Source organism: Gambusia affinis, linkage group LG05 (assembly GCF_019740435.1).
Source record: "Gambusia affinis linkage group LG05, SWU_Gaff_1.0, whole genome shotgun sequence".
Classification (NCBI taxonomy): domain Eukaryota; kingdom Metazoa; phylum Chordata; class Actinopteri; order Cyprinodontiformes; family Poeciliidae; genus Gambusia; species Gambusia affinis.
This window is the reverse complement of record NC_057872.1, coordinates 4,468,818-4,494,772: the sequence shown is the minus strand read 5'-3', so window position 1 is coordinate 4,494,772 and position 25,955 is coordinate 4,468,818. Positions and strand designations below refer to the sequence as shown.

The 25,955-nt window shown below is 37.9% G+C and overlaps 2 protein-coding genes and 1 long non-coding RNA gene across 5 annotated transcripts in view; all 3 read right to left on the bottom strand.

Annotated features, from left to right (window-relative positions):
* Positions 1-11,814, bottom strand: part of spire1b (spire-type actin nucleation factor 1b) — a 38,335-nt gene extending 26,521 nt beyond the window's left edge. For 2 of the 3 annotated variants that reach the window (XM_044117122.1, XM_044117120.1), the window contains exons 1-2: positions 11,224-11,814; positions 5,669-5,697 (exon numbers count right to left, since the gene is read on the bottom strand). In XM_044117122.1, the coding sequence (XP_043973057.1) occupies positions 5,669-5,697; positions 11,224-11,599 (405 nt within the window). In that variant the 5' untranslated portion in view covers positions 11,600-11,814. The remainder of the gene's footprint in view (positions 1-5,668; positions 5,698-11,223) is intronic. The other variant, XM_044117123.1, reaches the window with a different exon arrangement.
* Positions 11,815-12,037: 223 nt separating this feature from the next.
* Positions 12,038-12,910, bottom strand: LOC122831161. The gene is made up of 3 exons (XR_006370650.1): positions 12,610-12,910; positions 12,173-12,263; positions 12,038-12,101 (listed from the first exon to the last, which is right to left on the bottom strand). It is a non-coding gene; the product is annotated as an uncharacterized LOC122831161 (long non-coding RNA).
* A 1,402-nt stretch (positions 12,911-14,312) lies between these two features.
* Positions 14,313-22,397, bottom strand: atp6v1c1a (ATPase H+ transporting V1 subunit C1a). The gene is made up of 13 exons (XM_044117119.1): positions 22,206-22,397; positions 21,602-21,762; positions 20,997-21,064; positions 20,035-20,120; positions 18,740-18,834; positions 18,458-18,549; positions 18,194-18,292; positions 18,053-18,121; positions 17,869-17,961; positions 17,658-17,751; positions 16,615-16,712; positions 16,403-16,529; positions 14,313-15,183 (listed from the first exon to the last, which is right to left on the bottom strand). Exons 2-13 carry the CDS (start codon positions 21,731-21,733, stop codon positions 15,085-15,087), a joined length of 1,152 nt encoding a protein of 383 aa, XP_043973054.1. The 5' UTR covers positions 21,734-21,762; positions 22,206-22,397; the 3' UTR covers positions 14,313-15,084.
* Positions 22,398-25,955: the final 3,558 nt, after the last annotated feature.

Genomic DNA, 25,955 nt, shown 5'->3' with positions numbered 1-25,955 from the left:
TGTTGTTGTTTTGTTTTTTATTGTTTGTTTTGATTGTGTAATTGTAAATGGAAATGCTAAACATAAGGAATGTTGAAATTGATCACAGACTGGAACTGTGGTGATATCGACCTTTTGTTTAACCTCCTTAATATTTCAACAAATAATAAAAGAAAATAACCCTGAAGTACCATTATTACAAATTTACATAGTTGTTTTTTTTCTCTGTCACAGATAATAAATGATTGATTCAAAATGTAGGATCAACATAAAAACATAAAACATAGTAAAAAAAACCAATACTGTTACTCGGTTTGGAAGTACATTTGTAAGCCAGCTTCATTTTACTAGTCTGTCTTGGTGGAAATGAAGCAAATTCTGCCAGAGAAGACAAACGACAAGAGTGAGAAATCACAGATGGGATTATTTTTGCAGCCCTAAGCGCTCAGAAATAACTGAGAAGGGACAGCATATAAAGCACTAATGGAAGCAAATGGCAGCGCGAGAAACAGTGTGCTGCAGTGACAGAGTAAAACATTAAAGAGCTTTCATGTTGTGATTACGCCAGGAGACAGTTTTTAATAAAGTGGTGAAAAATGGCATGAAAACCAGCTGATTTATCGGTGAGGCCAAAGACAAAGGCGAGACATCAAGGGAAGGAACGATCATAACAAGCACTGGTGTGAGCGTTTGTGTGTGTGAGCGTGTGTGTATGTGGACGGAAAGGTCAAAGGCAAAGCGAGGGGGGAGGAGTCATGTGAGCTTTTATTTTTTCCAATCACTACATCCCAGCTGGGTTTCCTCAGGGGGGAATCAACACAAAGATGATTTGGTAGCTTGTGCTGCCCTGCCCACAGCAGTGAATGGTGCTTAGTGATGAGCAACGAGATTTTCAGACTCCTGTCTCCTTTCTGTTCTTTTCCTCAGCCGTTCCAAATCATTTTTAATGGTTCTGAGACTCAAGTTCGAAACAACTGCAAAGGATGTAAGGGCAAATCCTCGTGACTGCAAACGTTCAACCCAGAAATTCTCCCCCGACTGGTTCCCAGGCTCGCAAGCGACCAAGCGGAATGATGGGATGGAAAGGAGGAAGGGGTGAAGGAAAAAAGAAAGACAACAAGAATGAAAAGGGGGAAAAAATTGGGATGTTAACCAAAGGGGATTTGTCGAGGCTGCAGATTAGCAGCAGCAGCAACGTCCATCACGTCAAGGAAGAACCTGATCAAACAGCTTGGGTTTAAGATGTATTTCTATCACAGATGGTTTTTAATTTCAGGACTATTCCAAAACCCATCTTTATCCCAAAGACTATACAACAGATTACATTTTGTTCTGACTAAAACAAGATGCAAAAGTTGCCGCCATCTTGCTACTACACTCTCCTAGTGTGTTTCATATCACCCACTTTTGGCAACGCATGCTCATTTCCCCAAACTGGTGGAAACGGGCGTCGGCTCTCAACATAGAACCAAAGTTCGAAGGCATACGGACCGAACAGGTTCAAGAAGGAGAGTTCTTTTGGTGGAAAACACCTTCTGGATATGCAATCGGGAGTTGATGGACTTCTACCCTTACAGCCAAGAAGACATAAACTGTCTCAGCTATGACGAGCTGATTCAGTGTCAAAGAAATGTTTCCAGGGGAACACCGACACAAAGTTTTGGATTGTTGATCATTCAGACTGTGACACAAGCACTTCTCTACTTAGCTGTTCAACCCCTAACTTTAGCTTTAGCTAACTGTAGCTACAATGTTACAATAGAAACAAACGCCTGCAACAAACATACTGACATCTCCACCTTGAACACACACACACACACACACACACACACACACACACACACACACACATATATATATATATATATATATATATATATATATATATATATATATATATATATATATATATATATATATAGTCACTACACTTTTAGTAGCTAGTAGTTTTTGTATAGAGAGAAGCCGTTCCGCTTAGCTGTGTGATAAACCAATTAAAGTATTTGATCAAATAGTCGCACAGTCACTAAGATTTGTTGAGGAAGTTTCTGGCATTTTTCTGGCTCCATATATCTTGGTGGAACTAGTAGAACTTTCACTTGGATTCCATAGTATTTAAAAGTTCAACAGGTTCTTGGTCAGAACCATTTTAGACCTCTAAAGTTACACTGCTTTATCTAATCCAAACCCATTGGCTTTTCCATTGTCTAATTGTGTCTAAGTATCAACCATCTTCAGGCCCAACATGAACAGGAAACTACCGTAAGACCACCAGTGTCATCACAATGAGATCAGCCGACACTGGAGTTGAGCAAACAGAGGGTCAAGGATCAAAACCAACACCTCTGAGCTTGACTGGAATTTGCAGAAGTGAACACACGAGTCACATTGAAGAAAAGGTCTAGAAATTCCACACCAACTTTAAATCTGTGCATTAAATTCTAGCTTTTGTCTTATTTATTTGAGATGTTTGCTGTATGCCCAAAGGAAAAAAAAAAAAAACAATTAAGAAAGCCTGGACATAAATTTTTCACATATTTTACATAAAAATATAAAAAATGTATTGTTCTCTTATAACTATGATAATTGCACTATGTTATTTAAATAAACAATAATTCATAGAACCCTGAGAGAAAAGTATGTCAGCGCAATAATCTTTGAATAATAATGTGTCATGCGCAAACGTAAGTCATTTCCATTCAGGCAGAAACAAATGCTCCCTCATATAATTCCTCATGACTCCTGACAATCCTCATGACTCAATGCATTTTACCAAAACAAAACAAACACATATGAGAACAAAACAAAAGCCTTTTTGGTCAATATGCAGAACGCTGTGTAGAGGGTAACATGAAAACATGACAAAGCGAAAATAGGGCAACTTGGATATATATCAGGTTGGTATAGTCAAAGTCAAATGTGAATTTGTGGCAAAACTTGCACATTTCTGCTCACAGATCCTCCCTGTGAAATCATTATTTTATTATTATTATTATTATTATTATTATTATTATTATTATTATTATTATTATTATTTCCGTATTTTCCCTGAAATGCAGACGAGTGTAATCTGTGTTGGGATTAATGGGCAAAAATAATCTGTAGATTTTCAAAACCAGCTGAAAATCTTGAACTAGTGGTGATAGCAGCAAAAGATTGTTCCACAAAGTATTGGCTTCGAGGGGGGATGATTACAAAACAGAGCTACCTTTACTGTTTTACTTTTCTAATGATTCATTTAATAAAATATTTTTTGTTTGCATTACTTGTTCTAAAAAAAAAAGTATAGTTTATTCATTTGTTGTATTATTTTTCTTAATTTACTATTTTTAGTAACTGATTAATCTATCGCTTATTCTGATGACTAATCGAATAATCAGATTTTAAAAAACTGGCACCTATCGATTGATTAACTGATTAATCAGATAAAAAAACAAGTAGCACATTCTGCAGATATATTAATATCAGAAATACCTTCAAAGACACAAACAAATAATTTAATTCCTTTTTAAAACAAGAAAGTAAACATTTTACTGTCTATAATACAACACAAGTGCTTTAGTGTATCGTCATTTGTAGCAAAGAATTCACCTGCAGGTTAAACAAACTTCTGACTTCACCATATAACAGCTGATCAGCGTAGGGCGGCTCAGGTGATTATTTTTTTGGTAAATAAGTGGAGGGCAAAAGATGCTTAAAAGGAGATTTTTTTTTAACACAACTTGAACCAGGTGAACCTTAAAAAGCTGTTGTTCTTTCAGCATGTTTTAGAGTCTGTAAACTGTAGCTAACAACGAATTGATCACTAAATTAGTCGAGGACTATTTCGAATAAAAAACGATTAATGTTTGAGCCCTTTTACAAATGCATGCCAAGCAGATACTTGTCTGCGAAGTGACAACAATGTCGGCAACAACATCTCCGCTAAAAACCGCAAACGATAATCGTCACGTATTTCTCATTAAACGAAAAACCGATTAATAAAAATATGCAGTTTTTTAATTTTTCTTCATTAATAAACAGAAGCTCTAGTGATTACCAGACAAAGGGCCTTATGTACCCCCACTGCATCCGTGAACCCGGCTCATATGCTACGGAGAAGAAAAAAACCCACATCATCTGACATGCAGCATCACTTTGCATGAGTTCAAGCTGTTTTAAGCCATGTGCAGATAATGTGTGTCAGCTCGGTCTAAACAGGTCTTCCTGTTCATCCAGCTTTGGGTGGATTCCACGCTCTCTGCCAGCCAAATGCCTTCAGCGCCGTCAAGCACCGAGCAACTCCGCCGACTTGCCAGCGTAGTTTTCGTCAGCCATTCTGCCATTGTGAGAACTGATTTCTGGTGCAAAGCTGCTTAGTGGGGATTTTGTCAATGCGGTTTCACGTTCCCTGCTTCTCCAGCGGGGTGGAAGCGTGTGCGCCCAAGTTATTTACCGGCTGCCCATCTGTTACGCAGCAGTTCTGTATCAAGATTCAACCGGGAAAGCTTCTGTGCACTGTCCACGCGGAACCAGGAGGAGACAATAAAAGTTATGAATTCGTCAAATTCTCTGTTGACTGGATAGGAGATGCAAGCGATTTTAACGGGTTTTTGCCCGTGGTAATTCAGCTGCAGTGTTGACTCTGAGCTTGATTTTACATTCTTAAAATGTCCATAAAAAATAAAAAAAATGACCGCCGCAAACACCAATAAATAATTTCGGAAGCAATTAGCACAGTCTTTACCAGCACATTGGAAGTAAGAGATTTATGACGCCTTTTAATTAGTTTACATTTTTTCCCCCCGTTGCTTTTATAGAGCAGGAGGTCGTAGTGGGTGAGATTCCTAACCAGTTAATCAGAAATACTAGCTGGGGCTCTAATTACGAGGAAGAAATGTCCGTATCCCTTATCCTAATAACTAATGCCTTGTAAAAACAATATCAGCAGAAAAGCTTGTGGTAAATAAAACCACCATGTTAAAAGTTTATTCAATTTAAACACTCAGGTTGTTTTTCCTATCACTTAGTGTTTGGCTTTTCCTGGTCAAGTTTTTGTTTAGATTTGACAACATTTGAAAGTTTAGATAATTTATTTATTTATTTTTAAAGCAACAAGCTTTGATTAAGTACACCATTCTTTCTACTGCAATGATCATGACATACTGAGTGCAAAATTTGTCTAAAGGAAATTAATAAACTGTGATAAAATAGCATTAATTTGTTTTTACCAGGCATGCCAGTCAAGAAGGTAAATTTTCTAGTCAGATACTCTAAACTTTATATCAGCACTCTTTTTCTGGAGACTAGAGGGCAAATTCATAAAAGTTATATTTTAGTCTTTCTGTAGACATAAAAGTTTTACATAGCTGCAGTGCAAACATTTCTCCTATTCCTAATGCAGCTGCTCCTGTTGCGGATGTAACTAGCAAATGAACCTACTACTTACAGTGTCAATATAATGGAAACTATGCCATCAGTGGTTAAGGCAGCCATTTAAAAGATCTCTCTCAACAGCCACACATTTATCATTTCAACATCCCATTGCTCCTTTTACAGCCCATAGCAGAAAAACGATGTACAAAAAATACAATGTTTTTGAATGTATTTGTTCAAAAACAAATACATTCACATAATACTGACCACACTTCTGTAGGTACATGAGGGCGTAGGAACATATTTACAGCAGGATAACAGTAAAGTTACTCACCTCAGTTGTTGTGCAAGGGCTGTATTTACCTGCAGGCAAAACAAGAAAGCAGTGTAAGCTCAAACTCACGGCAAAAAAAACAACACTGGGTGGTCATTGAATTATTCATGAAAGCATATCTACAACAGCTTTAGGCAGATTCCATCGTGTTTGAAACAATTATGCTAGTTTAGCCTGAATAAATTAACTGTTATAGAGCTAATGAGCACCAATAGCCAAAAAAATATAAACTTCGTCAAACATATTGATATTAGCTTATATTGCTAGCTAGCAGTTGGCCCAGCCACTGAGTATACTGATTTGCAAGTCCACTGGTTTTTCTTTTCTTAACAGAAAGGTCTTATAAAAACGATAGCTGTGAACATTTTTGAACTCCCAATCTGGAAATAAATAATAATTCCAAGTCTTTACTAACACGGTGGTTCACATGACTTTAAAGTTGGAACTACTACCAGAAAATGACACCAAACCTTGTTTGCAAATCACTGCGCTCAATGACTGGGCTGGACTAACTAGCTAGCAAACTAGCTAGCAATGAATTTTGTTGCATTTTGTCATTTTAAAACATGGCAATGCGTTTTCTAACAGCGGCACTTAGGTATAAAAGATGTATAAAGAAAATATCGCAATTTTCCCGCAGATATCAAAACTTTATACATGCTAGATGGCCATTTTCAGTTTTGAGATTGGGGATATGGTCTGTCTTAACTCAAATTTTCAGGACATTTCTCCAACTTATATTCCACCTTCTCAGTAAAGATGGAGTCCATTTTCAGATTGCATCCTTCAACCAAACATGCAGTGCCGATAAATAAAAATATTTCTTCTTCACGCTCCCTTTGTTCAAATGTTTTTATAATGTAGCCCAGCAACCTGTCAAAATTAAAGCTCTCTTGCCAGAGCCCTAACAACATTTTCTGATCAAAATTTCACACAATTCCTTGCTGAAATTTGTCCTTTTTTTCCTCAACATTTTTGGAATCTGGAATCACATTTAGATACAAAACACTTAATACAGTTGTGATTTACCATTATGTATGTACTCCAATTAATGAAACAGCACAATCCTCAGGTTGGTGACTTGGCGTCAGATATCCAAGTGGAATGAAGGGACTATTTCACTTCTTTTTCTCCAGTGACATGTGGACTAATTTGGATCAAACCCATTTCTAGATCGTTTAAACTTTAAACTTAAAACTGTGACTGATAGCCGATCAATATATGTATTGAGTTCTTAAATAAACACATTTCATATAATACCCATCTTTTGTCATTTATATTAATTCTTAAACCTACGCTATGCAACATTTTGTTGTGGTAAAACTAGATTGGATAAAGAAATGACAAAAAAAAAATCATGTCAAGAAAACAAAATTTGAAAATTGCAGGTTGTTTAAAACTGTTGCTCATTATAATATGACAAAAAGAAAAATACACAACTGAAAAGTCACATTTTAATGGCTTTTTTGGAAACACATTATTAGTACAAATTGAAAAGGCAATCAGGATTTTCATTGTCATGCCATTTCACAATTGATTGCTTGTGGTAAAAAATTTGAACTCAGGTCCCAGATGTGTAAGTAAATAAGTTGCCTATAAGTACTTCTAACTTTTTGGCAGTTCAAGTAAAGAAACCTCAACCTTTAATGTTGCGGGTTTTTAAAAAATGTTTTGATTATTTTTAACATTTTGTTAATGTTTTAATCTTTTTTTTATTTTATGTTTTTAATGTGTATTAATTCAAGTGCATTTTTCTACACTTCTCATTAAACTCCTCCAGTCAAACCTCCCTGCTTGGTTCATGTCTTTGTGCAAACTAGACCTGCTTTATTTGTTCAAATTTCTTTCATTCTAATCATTTCATCAGTTTGAGCTGCATGTGATTCGTGATGACAAAACTCTTTCCAAGAACCTTTGTGGGATGAATGTTCCTCCTTCAAAAGAAAGACACTTTAGCAACTTCTCCAGGCTACGTCTTTTACTTCATGACCAAACAAGCAGCTGACAGATGTTCCTCCGAACAATGAGCTCCTTTGTACGATAACAGACAGTAATGCATCGCCACATTGTCAGTGACATCATCAGGACATCAACTTGAATCAGCAGATTTCAGGCCACACGGCTGTCAGGTGTAGCGCCACATACTTCTGTCTTTATAATAAAGTTTCTAATATGTTTGCTAAATGTAATCTGGATAGACATAAAACAAAGTGTATGCGACGATAAAAACGGTTTGGTCCCGTTCAGATTTGTTCAGTGTTTGCCTTTTTTGTCACAGTAAAAATGTTTCAGATCCTCAGAAACTAATTATATGAACAAGATACAATACAAAAGGCCGAGTTTGAAAAAGTAAACCACAACTGAATCATAAAAAAAAGTGTGACTAGCAAAAATGATTGGCGACTCAGCAACGACTTCCAGAAAGAGCATTTCCTCTCCAAAACAGTAGGTGGCAGCAGTGATATATGGTTAGCAATATGTTTAGAAATATAGGCATATATTTATTTGCTTCAAGGAAATATATATATATATATTTTTATCTCAAGTGAATTATTTGGAAAATACAAACGTCGGGCTCCGAAGTGGTCTTGATACCAACATTTGGTTTTTCACATAGGGAAAGATAAGTTTTGATCGCTTTCTTCCTTTAATAAGTGAAATTGTATGATATTTTCTACAAATTATTTCTATTTGATATTAAAAACAATTTAAAATCTAAAATATTTAAGTGGGACAAAAAAAAGAAGCAGAAATAAGATAAGGGTGGTATATGACTGGAAAGACTTTTTCACAGCACTATAGGGAGTTTTGGTCGACGCCCAGGTCTAAAATATGCTGTTTTGAATATAAACAAAGGTCAGCTCAGCAAATAAGAGATTTAAAACTCCTAACAGCACTTTGTATTGATTTGTCTAATTATGTACACGACTGACTCTGATTAGCCAAGCTGCTGTGTAGAAGAACAGCACAGCACTACTGACGACTGTCAATAAGTGGCAATTAGAACAACTACTTGTGCTAGAAACTGAGATTTTATTGATACATGTGAAATGACAAAATTTACAGCTTTTTATCTGATGTTATTCCTTTAATATTTAACTCTACTTATTAGGAGGAAGACTAAGATTATTATGAGGGTGGCATGGAATAAAGTATCTAAAAAGTGAGAGTCTAGAGATGAAAATGTAAATGCAAATTTTGAGATTGAAAATGAAACTTAACGTGAAGGTGTAATGTCCCTAATGACATAAAGTAGAGTAAGAGATTCATCCATCCATTCTTTCATCAAATTTAAAATAAATAAAAAAACATGGAACAGCTGTCAACCTTGCCTGTCTGCCAAAATTACTCCAAGGTTGTTCTGACGACTCATTCAGGAGGTCACAGAAAAAGCAGAACTAAGTCTGGAACACTGTAGACCTCACTTCTCTCCGTTAAAGTCAGGGTTATTGACGCAACAATTAAAAAAAAAGAAACACGTGGCAACCATTGGAGATCTCCTAAAGGAGTAAAAATCACTTCTGACCAAAAATAGATCAGAGGCCTATTACATTTCCCCAAAAAAATATATTGGACTATCGAGACGACAGCAAAATCTTCTGGAAGGCGTGCATACTGTTACATCAGACTAAAGCCGCATTTTGGGAAATAAATACAATATCATCGGTCAAATACGACGGCAGTGTGATGGTGTGAGACTGCTTTGCTTCTTCAAGACTTGTCATAATCGATGAAACCATTTATTCTGCAATAAATAGAAAATCTTAAAGGCGAACATCCAGCAGTCAGTTCCTGGTCTTGAGTCAGTGGTCTCAAACTGAATTCCTCAAGGGCCCGTGTCCGACAACTTTCAGGTGTCTCTCTGCTTCAGCACAACTGGGTCCAATATTAGCTCATTGGCAGAGCTCTGAAGAGCTTGACCACATGCTGGTGAGGCAGTTTTGCATTTAATTCATTGGACAATGGACAAATCTAAGAGTTGCAGGTGTGGAGGGCTGTGTTGGCATATTTGCCAACAAATAAGCAAATGAATGCCTCAAAAACAACTAAATTAAGGTTTTGGGGAGGCCTATTCAAAGTGGTGTGGCATTTGTGCACATATTAAAACAATTCTCCATAGATTAGTTATTAGTTATTATTCCTCCTTATGAAAAAGTAATTGCTAATGAAATGCTTGAGAACAGATGGTGCCACCAAGGGTGGTCGAAGAAGTCATTAGGTTCAGAGGGCAATTGGCCTCCATCGCTTGTTTCCCCTCAAATAAATAAAATTATCATTTTGAAACTGCTTTATCTAATCCACTCACCTTTATCTAATATTAAAATGTGTTTCTTGATCTGAAAATGTGACAAAGAAAAAAAACACTAACAAAAAAAACAGAAGAAATCTGTAAGGAAGCAAATACTTGGTATGTGATCAAAAAAAATAAAAAATTAAACGGGTGTCTATTTTTGCATTATTATACAACAGAGGAACACAACATTGCACTCCCCTCTTCAGTGGTTTCTTCCTCGAATCTAAAAATAGCCCATTCACTTTACCCATATAGACTTACAGGCCAACGCTAGCATCATCATCATCATCATCATCATCACAGCTGTGCCTTTCAGATTTGCTCAACCAAGTCGCTTACACAAGACATGAGGCGCATCCATTGAATCAAAGGCTACACTGTTAGCTCAGCTGTGTGTATATACAGGTTCATAACACATCCCTTGGCCCTTTGGAAGCCATTAAGACTGATAGGCATTCATTTACTTAGTAGCATTCAGTCCAGTCTGCACTCTGGGAACACATAAAAAATATCTGGCTTTAGTTTGACGAGAGAAAGCAAAGTGTTACTTTGCCCTGCCCCATCAGAGACACACCCAACATCTACTCACTGCGACTCACTTATTGTATAAGAAATGTTGTAAGGTAACATTAATGTACTTGATCACCACGGAGGCATCATTCCGTGAGCCACCTCAATCCGATCAGTTCAGCTCTTAATCGCTTTCTTTAATCAGATGGGAGCATCATGATGATCAGCCTGATCTGATGCGAGGTGGCAAAACAGGCACGGAGGCTCCTAATATTAACGAGGTGAAACATGATGGGAGCACACGCACGTGGGGAGGATGAGGGGAAACGGGCTCGGTGGAAATCAGTGAAAACACACAAGAGTGAGAGCAACAAGGGTCCGAGATTCCTTTGTGTGTCAGACCCCAGAAGGAGCAGAGTAATGGAGCCTGAGGGCCTCGTGGGTGTTGTTTTCATCCCCACATGCGCAATGAGCCCAAACTGGCTGGGGGAAAAAAGGTTGAGAAACAACAAGAAGTAGTGTGAAATAGGTTTTGTGTGAGCCTATTAGCCCAACTTAGGCTTTTCCATATTAATATAGGCCTGCCTGCCTGCCTGCGCTGTGGTCCTCATGTTCAAACTGCGCCTCATTTTAATAAACCTGTGATAATAAAGGCGACAAGGAGGTGGATCGATTTCGGACAATCTTGAACAGCTGAGCCTGTCATGAATTTTAATTGGGCCCGCTTGTCATAAACAACCGCTTCTTTTACCTTCACAGCAGTGCTGGTCCATCCTCACCGAGCCGTCTTTCTGTATCCTAACATCCCCCGGTCCAGATATCCTCCGCGGAGCCGCCGCCGCTGCCACCGAGGATGCTCCGGTGGCAGCAGCGCCAGCGGGGCTCCCTTTACCCCGGTGGGTCTTCGCCAGCGTCTGGCAGCACTGGTAACACACCGCCCATGCCTGCTCCTCATTGATGGGCTGGCTGTAAAGGTTCAGTATCTCCTCCAGAGACAGGTCCTCGGCATCCTCCGATGAATTCATCTCGTCATGGTGCTTCCGCTCAGCCCGGCGAGTCGCTGCTGCTGCTGCCGCCGCAGCATCCGTCAGCACTTCGTGGTCCCCGCCGAAGCGCCGCTCGGCCATCCTTTCATTCTCTCAGCGAAGGAGGCCCGAAGAAGAGAGCAGGTCCAGGCCGACGTGACAGCGGCAGTCCGGGGGCATTTGTGCTTAGTTTCACAAGGCAGCAGCGCTGACCACTAATACAAGAAGAGGCACAGTGACTGTTTCCCCACCCGCTCTTAGGTTTTGCTGTCATACGTCAGTAGGTGGCGTATATTTGCCCGAGTGTACCTAACAAGGAGTGTGGGAGTCTTGGTCCTATTTTACTTATGAGGGGAGTGCTGTATTTTGTTTGGAATACGATTTTGATTTTGTTTTGATTTTGTTTGTTTCTTGATTGAATAATTAAAATTAAATATCACATTATTTGTGAAAAAGGTTTTGAAATGATTTATCAATGTCATGTTGGTTACGTGTGAAACATTAACAAAAGCAGACACAAATGAAAAGTTTGAACAGTTTATTGAATGTTAATGTGTCTTCTCTCTCCTGGTTGGCCCAGTGCTGTCGTTTTGTCTCAGTCATGCTACAGAATTAAATGATAATTGAAAGTGGACTCAAGATGACTTTCTGATTAAATCATAATCATGTCCTCACCATTCCCACTGTAGTATATTGATTTAGTTTCTGTCCATGTTAACTTGTTATTACTCCAGACCACCAGAGGGAGTTGTGAGTTTAGTTTCAGCTGCGAAGCAGAAAAGAAGGAGACTGTAAAAACATGTTGAGTGTAAAACTGGTTCCAGCAAATAAACGTGAGCACCTCCACAAGAAAAGAGTGTGACCCTGCTTATGTAGTGTGAAGTTATCACACCCACAATGTACTATAGCCAGTAGATCGGGAGGTGGAACAGATCTTCTGATATATTTCTGGTCATTTGACAGGAGTTGACAAAAAGGGAAAATAAAGGCAACACAACAGGGTTAAAGAGGAGAATATACATGGATAGAAGAGAGTCAGAACTGTTATGAACTCTGACCTCAATCTCATCCATATTTAAAATTGTTATATGGGTAAAAATAAGTTTCCTTACTTATTTTTTCAACTGGGTTCCTTTATCTGCCTCCTCCTGACTGGTGGTGTTGAAGGTGGAGGTTTACAGGTTAAAGAGATCCAACCTGGGAGGATCAGAGACATCAGAGTTCTGCATAGTCTTGACCTGGGATCAAAAACCAGCTCTGGATTTTCTAAAGTGCTTTTGTGTCCAATGTCTGACCCATTAATAGGTGATTTCTCGTTGTAAAAGCAGAGGGTAATGTCAGCATTAGTTATAATAAACTAAACAATTCAAGGTGTTGTTTTTCAATTGATGTTTCCATGGAGACCACATTATGTTTTTCAAGTAATTTTTCAAAAAAACTGATTCCAAAACTTATTTCAAATCAAAACAAATAGTTAGCATTAACTAAACAATTTAGTGTGTTGTTTTTTTAATCAATGTATCCATGGAGACCACATAACGATTTTCAGGTAATTTTTTAAAAACTGGTTCCAAAACTTATTTCAAATCAAAACCACTAGTCGGCATTAGTTATAATTAACTAAACAACTCAACGTGTTGTTTTTCCATGGAGATCACATGGCGATTTTCAGGTACTTTTTCAAAAAAAGATTTTGAATACCTCTTTGAAATCAAAGCAATTACGGTCAGCATTAATAAACTAAATAATTCAACCAGTGTATCCATGGAGACCACTGTTTTAAAAAAAAACTGGTTCCAAAACTTATTTCATATCAAAACAACTAATCAGTATTAGTAATAATAAACTAAACAATTTAACGTGTTGTTTTTTAATCAATGCTTCCATGGAAACCACTATTTTCCAGGTAATATTTTTAAAAAATGGTTCCAAAAATTCTTTCAAATCAAATGGACGAAGAACCAATTTAAGTCTAGACCATATTCACCAATGGGGGACCAGTGTGGCGTTTTTTCATTGGGACACAGAACAACCACATTTCCTTGCCAAATTGACAATAAAGTAATTCTGTCTCTTTAAGTCTAACAAAAAGATGAAATAAAATAATACAAAACAAAACAGTTAGCCACTTTTTAGAACCACCTGTCTTCAACAAACCTCTGACAGTTTCACAATACAGCTGCATTTATACTGAGATTAATTTGCTAATAGGCAGATTTTGTTATTTAAATGACATTTGAAGACTCTAGATACTGTATTTTATTCAGGAGTGCACTGGATTACAATCTAGGTCACCCCTCTCAAATCTTTATCTGTAAAACGTTTTGAAAGTGATGCTCCTCTTTGCCCCTTATAATTATGTGCAGTTGGACTATTATATAATGTAAAATACATTAAGAATTGTGGTTTGAGTGTGAACACTTTTGCGAGGCAATGTAAATGAATACTGTTTTTATTTAGTCATTGAATTAGTTTTAAAGAGTTCTCTGACATTTAACTTCAAAACTTTGAGATTTTCTTTTTCTCTTTCAAGAAAATGTCTCTCACACAATGATTTGTGTAAGCATTTCTTCAGATTGCACTCACAAACTTTTTCACGTTAAAGCTACTGGATTGCGGTTTTTTTTTAGGCCGCTCACCTTTTATGGAAAAGCTGCAGCATCCGTTTGTTTTCAACAAAAATATTTGGCGCCCCCTGGTGTTTTTAGCTGGCATCGACAGTGAAATTTAATCATTTCTCAATTAAATTCCAAGTAATTTCTTCTCAAAAAGTGAAACAGCCTATGGCTCTGCACATGATCAGTAATCACACAGCTTCATGGAGGATCACTTTTTATTAAACAGATGCTGCTTATGTGACTCACTCTTATCACATGCACATTATTGTGTGACTAACCAGCAAATCACAGTCTGGTATCCAGGACTCTGCTGTTTTATTTACACATAAATCCTTGGTTTCAATTACATATAATCATTTATTTAATCAGCTGCTTTCACAATACTCAGTTATAGATCTCTTTTTGACAGCAGATACACACACAACAAGAAACAACAACAATAACAACACACACACACACACTCCGTTAATAACTTGGTCTCACGACATCTGCAGGGGTCGCCCACAGACTCTGAAATGCGTACCGAGTGTGGTTGCCATGGGCGCAATGATGAAACTACCCATATGTAAACAGAAATCTCTGAACACCGACACGGATGCAGCTATAAATAGACACCAGCACATGTGGAATGACAGTAAATATATAACTCTCCAGTATGATTTCTGTATTCACTTCACATAAAAATAAAAATAAAAAATAAAAAAAAAGCTAATCACTTTTGTTAAAATAGGAAAAAAACAAAAAATTTTAAACTAGAACAATATATAAAAAGTATTTTTGTCCCTTGGTTGTAAAAGTGGTAGAGGGTTTTTGATGAGCGGTTTTTACCACAGGGAATGATCATGCAGCACAGTCGTGGCAGAAGCTGACCAAAGATTGAAGGTCGGGGAGGGGAGACAGCGTGAGAGAACAGGAAGAACATAACTTAATAATAAACACACGGCATGAGGACGAAAACTGGACGACTGTTCAAACTTTGAAATCTAACAGGTTGCAGTCGATCTTGTAGTAGACGTAGGGATAGTACTCCTGCTGGCTCAGGTTCAGGCCTGGGATGTCCATGGCAGACTGGAACGAAGCAGAAGACTTAGAGAGTGGAGGAACGCTGAGTTTGTGCAGAGGAAGCATCTCAGTATATTTTAATCAAGCTGTCAGTTAAACAGAATAGGGTAATGGTTCATTTAAAACTAGCATGGTGGAAGAGGAAGATTCCATCCACAGTCTGTGATGTCACAGCATATCAATATCCATACCTAAAATTAATCAATTATGAACAAAGTATAAAGGTCTAAAAAGCAATACAACATTGCTGAAAATAAATTTTAAAAATCCATAGAGTAGAACAAAGAAGAAAAATCTAAAGTAGTGAAATGTTACTTCTTTTTTTTTTTTTTACTAAAGTTCTGTTTTACATCTAAAATATTGAAGCTTTTTTTTGGAACCGCAGTTGGTTATAGAATAAACAGAGGTTTTAAAAATGTCTGATGTAAATTAGATGCTGTTTACATTAATGTGTAATGCAGAACTGTCCCTCCCCTTGTACTGCTGTTCATCTGGGTGAAACAGGCTACTATACTGTTTAAAAATAATTGCAGTTATAAAAAAGAAAAGCTTAAATAAATGGTATTGATGGGATTATGTTAATGCTTGCTTCCTCAATAATTGTTTTTCTGTATTAAATAAAAACAAATCATTTTTTATATTTTTATTTTACATTCTCGGTACAACAAGACTGCGGTATTTTTACTCATATTGTGGGAATCTAATGTTTTAGCTCCACCCCTCCTCCTCTTTTCCACAAATGTGAATGACACGTTCAAAAAAATCTAACTCAAAAGTGTTATATACAGAGAAAACAGTCATGTGCCAAATACACACCCCTGTTGAATCCCATGTCCATAACCTAAAGATCTAGAAAATAATCAATCAAATATGCTATGAGAGTGAGGCACCTGATTTGAGAAACCAAAATATTTTTTTGTCACTCAAGCATTCAAAATAAAAAAAGAACTAGTATTATTTATTATTTTTTTTAGTATTGGAATGTAGTTTCTACAAAACACATGTTCTTAGATTGAAGCCAGTGTTTAGATGTCCTCTTTTGTAAATTACCTTTAATGACTGAAAAGAGTAGATTTTTTTTTTCAGTCTTTAAAGACACTGTCTCTGGATTATATACTAATAAAAACATTAAAGTATTGTTTCTCGTGCGTTAATAATAAGGCTAGTTTTTCCTTAATGTCCATAAGATCGGCTCAGCAGAAGGTGGTGTTATTACAGAACTCACGTCAATGATAGCTGCTGCACTACTGTCCAGATGTTTGTACAGGTCGTTGAGAACCTCCCGCAGCTTCTTCATGGTCTTCTTGCTAGGCTGCAGAAGCATTGCCTGAAAGTTCACTGGCAGCCCATATCTACGGGAGAACAAACATGGCAGACATGTTCACTGCCACTGGGTTTATTTACAGCAGAGGTGAATCTAAACTGTTGAATGAATACCTCAAAACAGATTCCACAAAGACCCTCAGTGCTTTAATGTGAATCCATGCGATGAAGGCTTCACTGAAGTTAACTTTTAGCCATCGGACGAGGGGACCCTGCAGGAACAACCGGAACAAGAGGATCGGTTACGTTTGGCTTAAAAGTTTACGTTCCATCTAAATTTGGATTTATTGCTTATTATAAGAGGCACAGTTTCTGTACCAGAGTTTTTATGCAACTTCACTGATAATCAGTCCCTCTAGATATTTGTGACTCAGAAATCACACAAATTTACAAAAAAATCAACAGATCCCAGCAGTCTGTTGCGCTAGTTTATTGTACATTTTCTGAAAAATAGTCACAAAAATAGGCTTCAAGTGACTGCTAACTCCCACCTGCAAGTGGCAGTATTTCCTACTTCTATTACATTGCTGACTCAGTCTAGTCAATGTGGAGTGTGCCAAAAATCGAGCTAAATAAGCTCTTTAATGAATAACATTGTTTGTGCGACCAATCCACCTGCTTGTTGTTATTTCACATTTGTCTTTTATCTGTAGATTTTGGAAGGGATTTTAACGAGGAAAAATATGACAAAATTCCTTGCAAATATTTCTAAAGTGAGTGCAAAAATAAGGAATTTCAAAAAAGGTCAAATCCTAAAAAGACTGGATGAATACAATTTTCAAAGTGATTCAGGTTATAACAGGTAAAAGCCAACATTTCTGCTTTCTATGCAGAGCATGATGGAAAAATATCCAGCAGTGTGAGGTTCCCCACGTTGGGCAGGAGCTGAATTCAGATCCCGTGGCTTGTGGGAGCAACTGATTATTTTAATTTTAATTTACTCGCCTGCTATCATGCAACCAGAAAATGTACGGGCTGACCTAAAGGTCATGTTCATGTATGAACATTCTGAAACACTGGTATGGGCTTCGGTTTAAACACTGCATTGTTGATGATACAATAATCTAACCTAGATAGAAAAAACCCAAAACAATCCAACAGGAATCAGTTGATCTACATGTTGAAAAGTCAAGCGTCTCCCAATCAACTTCACTTACAAACTGCTTCTTCTTATCTGTGGAGAGCCTGGTCATCTCCTCCTTGTCAGCCTTCATCTCCTCTTCATTGTACTGGAAGTCTCTCACCGTGAATCTGGCAGGAAAAAAAATAATAATAAGAAAGCTGAATTTAATCAAACAAGCACCATCTTGTGGAAAGCCACATGTCGGGGGAGAGAAAATGGCGCCAGACTGAAACATAAAGTCTTACTTGTTCTCTCTGGCTTTGTGCTTGAAGTCATCTATGGCTTTCCTGAACAAAGTAACGCTGAACAGCCCACTGTCGTTGTCTTCAAACAGCAGGCTGGAGGACAGCACGAATGGGGATTTTAATATTGCAGAGAGTTGGGTAAAAATCCTCGGTATTGTTGTTTGATCACATTTTTGTTACTTACTTTGACGATCGAGGCACCACCATCTCGGCCAGTGTTTCATATGTTTTCTGCCAGTCAGGATAATTAGTCCTAAAAGAACGGAGCAGACGTGTTAATGATGCAAACTTTTGAATCAAACATGACTAGAGGTTTTAGACTTACTTTGGTACAACCACCAGCATAGTAATGAGGTACTCTGAATCCAGGACAAAATCTTCCTTTTTGACAATGTCAGCCAGGCTTCTGGTCAGCAAGCTCCCCCTAGTGGCAAAGGACAATTATACAGGAATACAAAACAAAGTAAAGTTAAAAAACCAAAAACATTCCAGTTCACATCTGAATAGAGTAGAACAATAAAGCACCACATTGAAGCTTCTTCTTGAGTCCCTTAAAAAAAAGCTCTTTAAAATAAATTTGAATACTTACGCATTCTTCCTTTCCAAGTTCTGCAGGTTTCCCTTCAGGTTGTTATAAGCTGATGCTCTGGCCTTCAAGTCATTGTCAATTTGGGTTACTTGCTGAAGGAAAGCAGAAGCAAAGCAGATTGAACGACTTACAAAGAATCTAAAAGCACTTCATGGATGGAAAATCTGGCAACTTCAAACAACTCTCGCCAAGACAGAAACACTCCAGCAAACTAATTACAAGGATTCTGGCAAAAAATGTACAGAACATCAGAGATTATTTAAATCGTATGGACAGACCCACCTTTGAGATGATTTCTGAGATGTTTTTAAGGGACTGCTTTATGGGATATTTCGCCATATCCCACTGGAACCGTGTGATGTAGGTGACCAGGTCAACTAAGACAAACAATAAAGCGCTTGATCATTTTTTGAGATATGGAAAAGTACTCCCAGTTTTTCACAATGAGTCAAATGTGTCAAATGTGAATGTGTTTTATTTGTATTTTCTGCGATAAACTAACACAAAATACAACATATTTTTGTAGTATAAGAAAAGATGAAAATGTTTTCAGGTTGTTTTTATTTTTTTATTTTATTTTACAAATAATCTTAGAAGTGTGGTGTGTAATTGTATTTGGTAAATTGTAATTGTATTTAGATCAAATCCAGGGCCTTCAGAAGTAACCTCGGTTGGAAACAGCTGTAATTGCAGTGACAGGTGGTTCTACTCAGAGTAAAACAGGGAAAATAAGGCATAAAAATAAACCTGCTGATTTCTTCATACTAGATTTTTGTTCTTGTTTTCTTTCCCCCAAAAAATTACAAATAACAGAAAACATTTTAAAAGTGTCTTTTATTTCAATCATTCCCTTGTGCAACAGAGTATTGGGGTCTGGCTACAAGTTTTTTTGTTTCTTCATGAGAGTATAGTCATAATATTAGCAGAATGCAGATGTGATTTTACCAGAAGAAAATCTTAAAATTATGAGAAATAAGTCATTTTATTGACAAAAAGCTTAGATAACTAATTTGTTATTTTTTGTATTGGAGATCTAATAAATGTACTACTTCATTCTCCTAATATTCTGACTTCATTCTGGTAACAATGAGACTTTGTTCTCGTATTATTACGACTATATTCTTGTAATAATATGACTTAATTCCTGTTATTAGAAAAATTATCTTAGCCTGACTTCATTCTGAACTATGAAAACCCAAGATCAGTGGTGAAAAAAATCCAGATTTTCCAAAAACTTTAACCTTCAAAAAAAAACTTTTTTTTGATCAATCAATAAAATCAATTTATTGCTAAGCTCTAACTCAGGGGTCTCAAAACAAATGAACACCACACTCTGTTTTGTTTGTATATATATATATAAAAAGAAAAAAAACAACTTTTAAAAAACATACATGACATTTCCAAACACTTCACTATCATGCTTTTTGTGTTGGTCTATGAAATAAAATCCAAAAAATATACATTTAGATGTGAGATTGTTCTAACTAGAAGAAATAGCTTTAGTTTCATGACATTACTGCTCAAATTACCACATTTAAACATATTTTCCATGTAGAACAACAAAGTTAGAACTGTACCTCCGTTGGCCAGCAGGTTCTCCTGCACTTTGTCTCGGCTGTCCTCCAGCACATCGGCCATGTACTGAGCCACCTTCTTCACCACACTGCGAAACCCCACAAGACACCAAATTATGATGTGATCTCATAACCCGCAGGCAAAAAGCTCCCGAAAGCTCAGAAGCTTTGGCACATAAATGTAAAAAAAAAAAGAAAAAAGGTTTTGACAAGGTTAGTTCTAACATGGCACATCAAAGCAAATCCCATCAGAGGGCCAAACTGCTATTTTAGAATAATATCCAATTCTCTTATTGTACATATGAAATGTTTTAGATAACTAAGACTTCTTTTCAGATTTACAAAACGCAAACTTCGAAGTGGAACTAAACTTATGGCCGACGGACGGCATAAGTGATGCAAGCTTGGTTTATTTTCCTCACAGATGTGGAAATCCCCACAGTGGAACTAAAGCATAGATCAGGCAGTAACAGCAGCGTGCGAGTTCTGGATGAGAAACTTTTCCAAAAGACTAAACTTATACCAGAAAGGCCGTACGGCCAAAACATGACTAAAGACAAATCTGCTGATGTGTCACCCAACTGTAAAAGGCCAAGTTTAGACCTCGGGAGCTCGCTGTTCGCAATTCCCGGCAAAATTCCTCAAGGTTACGAGGTCAGGGAGGAGGGTAGAGAACAGTAAACCGGCTACATCTGAGGGTCAGTGTTGAACGTTAGTGTTTTCATAGAGATGCAACAATCAAGTTTTCACTAGCTAAAGCCAATGTACAGGTTCCTTTCAAAATTAACTCTCTAAATCCGTCAAATCCAGACTGTTTTGCAATTTAAAGATCAGAGTCAATCAAGAGAAATTTCAACAATTCTGATCCCTGAATGATTGGTTAGTGATCTCGATCATCAAACGCTAAAGAAGCACCACAATAATGATAACATTTCTAGTCATGAAGTGTGAAGCGATGTAAATACCTTTCGACAAATGAATCTAATTTGGCAAGTTCGTCTGAAAGTCCAACCAAGACATCAAGCGTTCCCACCTGTTTTATGCATAAAACAGAAAAGAAAAAACATTAAAACGTTTTTGCCATTTAGGGATGGATACCCCCCCCCATCCTCTCTAAAGGTCAACAAGGCCGTGTTTGAACACCGACATCTAACGCTAAACCAGCCTGCAGTGATGCCCGGGGGGCCCCCCTGTGTGCTTAGGATGGCGCCTCTTTGTCCAGGGTTGCTCATGCATCGCTAACGGTTCCAGGAGGACATCATAGTCCCACGTAGAAACGACGTCAGCAGGGTGCGCTTACTCCGTGTTCAGCACGGAGACGAGCTGAACCCATGATCTGAGCTGCTCCATGGATTGAAACTTTGCCTAAACGCTTTCACCATGCAGAAAAGAAATGCGTGCAGGGGCTGCTTTTCAAACAGACAGGCTGCTTACTCTTGACAACGGATCCACACGGTGAGTTGTCTTTAAAACTACATGGATTTCAGATTGGATTTATAAATGGATATATTCTTTAAAAAGTGGAAGGACGAAAACTGACAACCAGATAAGCACTGGAATCCACTCTAACCTTGAGGTCTGGGATGCTGAACTTGTGATTGGTGGAGAGGTTGTTAGTGCGTGTGGTTGCTGCCATCAGCTTGTCCCATGTCTGTTGGCAGGTTTTCTCTCCAGGAGCAGAGATGAGCCAAAACTCGGTCATGGTTACAGCTCTGGAGAAGATTCTGGAAACTGGAAGGAAAGCCGTTTTAGGAATATTTTAAATTATTGCCACAATTATATAAACATTTAAGTTAGCAATACAAAGCACTATACTAATAAATTGCTATTCCTTGACTGCAACAAATCTAAGGCGATGTACTGACATGTAAAATGCAGCAATGGATGGTCATATTATACCATTAGGCTAATAAGAAACTCATTCAATAGGAATGTCCATTATTGTCCTGGCCTTGATTTATTGCCTTCTCTATTCGACTTCGCTCCCGGCTACTAACCAAACAGCAGTATTGAATATTACCCAAATAACGTGTTGAAACAACGGCAGAAAACGATAGTTAAGGTCAAGCAACATCCAGCAGGGATTAGCTGCCGCTAGCCACTGGGCTAGCTGTGCTAACAACAACAACACAGGTGTTTGGGTTTTTTTCGAGCTCCTTAACTATTTCACTCACCCGTATGCTAACTGCGATGGTGTTACTGGTGGAAATACAGCCGCCCGTAGTGATTCTATGGCTTGACAATGTTCATAGTTGCCATTCAGCGCAGGTCGTGAGGTCTCCTGACAGCAGCATCAGAGTCAGCTGATCCAATAGAGGAACCGGAAGGCCTCTGTCAGGCTCACCAAGGAGGCCGCAGCGACACCCACTGGTAGTAGAGAGGTAGTGCAGTATGAGTTGTTTTTCACAGTGGTATTGGATGAAGGAAGATATTAAATAAGTCTATAGCAGTGACGTGCGGTCAGGGGAGGCAGGTCAGGCAGTGCCTCACCAGCCATCATGGAAAGAAAGAAAATATATAATCATAAAGTAATTTCAATTGTTATATTCATCCGGTGGTTTGTACTAAAAAATATTTATTTTTCATGTAGCTTCACCAATTTCGATTTTTATTTGTTCAAAATCGCTGAATTTTCTTATTTTCTCATTCAAATGCTTGGAAGCGATGCCGGTGAGGCAGCAGCGAGCTCTGCCTCACCTTTGATTGCGCAACCCCTGGCTCTGCGCTGGCTGCTAAGCGGAGAGAGCATGTTGCTGTACGGCGTCAATAAAATGGTTTAAACAAATTTAATATGTGAACTTATTTCCAATAATTTAGCTTATGTATATAATGTACAGTGCTTTTTGTCACCAACTGTGTTTGTGTAACGTGTTTCGTGTAATGAGCGATTATAAACGGCAGAGAACAGGTTCGAGGTGAGGCAGGCAGTTCTCTTGCCTCATGGCAGGGGGCGCTCAAGATCCCAGACGTTCGTCTTGTTCACTCCTCAACTGCCGAGTAAGTGACAGCGAGCTAGGCTAAACGATTCGGGAAGCAAGTCAAGTGCAGCGGTAGATTATAATAGAGATAGTGATTTTTTTCCCTCTCGCTTATCCCGACTTTTGACATTTATTTTGTTTTGTTTTTTAAGGAAATGTGTGTTTTGTGAGCTACAGTTTGTATGTGTAAGGATGCAGAAGTGAAACATAACCTGTAAACTGCTGTCAATCTATGCATCTATTTGCAAATCTGATTCTGATGACGTCAGTGCCTCACCAGCTATGAACCTCACCGCACGTCACTGATATAGATAGATACATATCTATATAGATAGATACATATCTATCTATATATGTATATCTATATAGATAGATATCTATTTATTGATTTATAAATATATCTACAAATTCATATATATATATATTAATATATATATATATATATATATATATATATATATATATATATATATATATATATATATATATATATATATATATATATATATATATATATATATATATATATATATATCTTAGAAACATAACTAGTTTTTAATTTCTTTCAAATTTGTATAAGTTTAAACTTCTAAAAGTCTCTTTTTGTTCCATGTTTTTTACATTTTCTTTTTCCAAATCTCCCATTAATTATTAAATGTGGTTTTCTTGTTTTCTGTTTAGAATTAGAAATAAAACTCTTCCAATGGATGAACATGAGTACTGATGTTGTTGAACGTGGGGGAAGCCGGAGCACCCGGAGTGAACCCACAGCTACACAGGGAGACGTTTCCCACCGTGCAGTCCTGGCTTTTTAATATTGAAATGTCCAATTAGCAACAACTGTAGCTCTTTTCCCAAATCCCACCAATCACCCAACCCACACCTGGCCCCTCCCTCTTTTAGACCTGATCATCTGGAGACATAAAGTGTCTACGCTGTTTGGCCTTTTCTTCTGTCTTTAAACTGCCGCAGACAGGATGGAGTCACAGCCTTTTTGAATCGCCTCCACAGAGAAATCTTTGTCTTTGGGCTCTCTTCTTCTTCAGAGACTTTGTTCTGTTCATCGGACTCTTCAGATGGTTGAGTCTCTGATTGCTGAGGTCTCTGGATTAGATCATCATTTACAGTAACCTCTGTCTGTGGAGGCGATGTTCTTAGTTTTTCTGTAAGAACTACAGGATCCTGATGTGTTCCATCTTCTGACACTATGACTGGTTTTATCTCTGTTTCCTCTAAAGCTGTCTGTGGGATCTCTGGTGCTGATTCTAAATCAGGTTTTGGTGTCTCCGTGTTTTGGACCAAGTTTTGATGAGTCACTACTGGGTTTGAATTGTTTTCCAGTTCAGATTTCCCTGCTGTCTTTCTCCTTTTCTTAGATTTTGATTTGATCTTTGGTCTTTTCTCAACCTGATGATCCCCAATTGGTTGTTTTTCAGGGACCATTTTATCTTCAGTCACCTGCTGCAGTTTATCAATCACTTTGTTATTTTTATGAATCTCGATAATGATGGTGGCTCTCTGATCCTTGATGATTCCCGGCATTGAAACTTCTTCTTCTTCCTTGTTTTTTACAGAAACTTTCTCATTGTTGACTGTTTCTAATTCAGAGGCAGCTTTCTTTGATGACTCTCTCCTCTTCTTACCTGCTGATCTCTTTAATCCCTTGGTCTGCCCATCCTGATGTCCATCCTGTTGTGTCTCAGACGACTGTTCTTGGATCTGTAAAGGGAGCTCAGTTTGTGTCGAGATCGTTTCATAAACTGGTTTCAACTGGCATCCGGATTCCAACAGATCTACCTCAGTTTGAGTTGAAACCGTTCCACAAACTGGTTTCCAGTGACTTCTGGTATCCAGCTCATCCGTCTCTGTCTGTGTTGAAACAGTTAGAAGGACTGGTTTCAACTGGGAACTGTTTTCTGGTTCCTTCGTCTCTGTTTGTGTTGAAACAGTTTGAAGAACCGGTTTCAACAGGGAACTGGTTTCTGGTTCCTCTGTCTCTGTTTGAGTTGAAACCGTTTGAAGGACTGGTTTCAACTGGGAACTGGTTTCTGGTTCCTCCGTCTCTGTTTGAGTTGAAACAGTTTTCAGGACTGGTTTCAACTGGGAACTGGTTTCTGGTTCCTCCGTCTCTGTCTGTGTTGAAACCGTTTGAAGGACTGGTTTCAAATGGGAACTGGTTTCTGGTTCCTCGGTCTCTGTTTGTGTTGAAACAGTTTTCAGGACTGGTTTCAACTGGGAACTGGTTTCTGGTTCCTCCGTTTCTGTCTGAGTTGAAGCTGATTGAAAACTGACTGGTTTCTGCTTTAGGTTTTCCTCTGAATCAGTCTGAGTTTGAACAGAAACTGTTGTTTTCCTGCGTTGTTGTCTCTCTGAGAGGACTTTGCTCAGCAGATCTTTCTGCTGTTTTAGTTTTGCACTCAGTTTTTTATTCGTATCAAACATTTCGTCGAGCTGATTCATTAAATATTTCCTAAATTTGATGTGTTCCAGTTCAGTTTCCTTAAATTTAGCAGCACATGTACACTTTGGTTGACTTGTTGCCAAGGAAGCTTCCTCATAAATTTTTTGTGCCGCCATTGAAACATTTTCCGTTTCAATATTCCCAGCAATAAAAGTTATATCAACATGAGGTTCTGACTTGGGCAGCGTTTTCCAAACCGTCTTATTTCCCCTGCTGGGCGAAGCTGCCTGAAGACTTTGGTTTTCCAGCAGAGGTCCATCATTAATGTCAGTGTTTCCAGTGAAAAATGACAGATCTATGGTGGCATCAGGCTCGGGAAAAAATTTCCACAACAGTGGCGTCTTATTGATGGGTTTAGGCTTTGATTGTTTCTCCCCTTTCTGATCCAGTTTGCTGTCTGGTTTGGAGATGTCATTGTTTTCAGTCACCAGTTGTGTTACAGAAATCACAGGTTCTTCTGTATAAATATCTATATTTAAAGAATT

Bases quoted from the DNA above. Each gene is read 5' to 3' on its own strand.
- atp6v1c1a (XM_044117119.1), bottom strand. From the start codon at position 21,733: ATGACCGAGTTTTGGCTCATCTCTGCTCCTGGAGAGAAAACCTGCCAA. The intron at 18,550-18,739 runs GTGGGTCTGTCC...GCTTTCCTTCAG, and splicing joins TCTCAGAAATCATCTCAAAG to CAAGTAACCCAAATTGACAA. The intron at 16,713-17,657 runs GTAAGTGAAGTT...TTGTTCCTGCAG, and splicing joins CAGATAAGAAGAAGCAGTTT to GGTCCCCTCGTCCGATGGCT.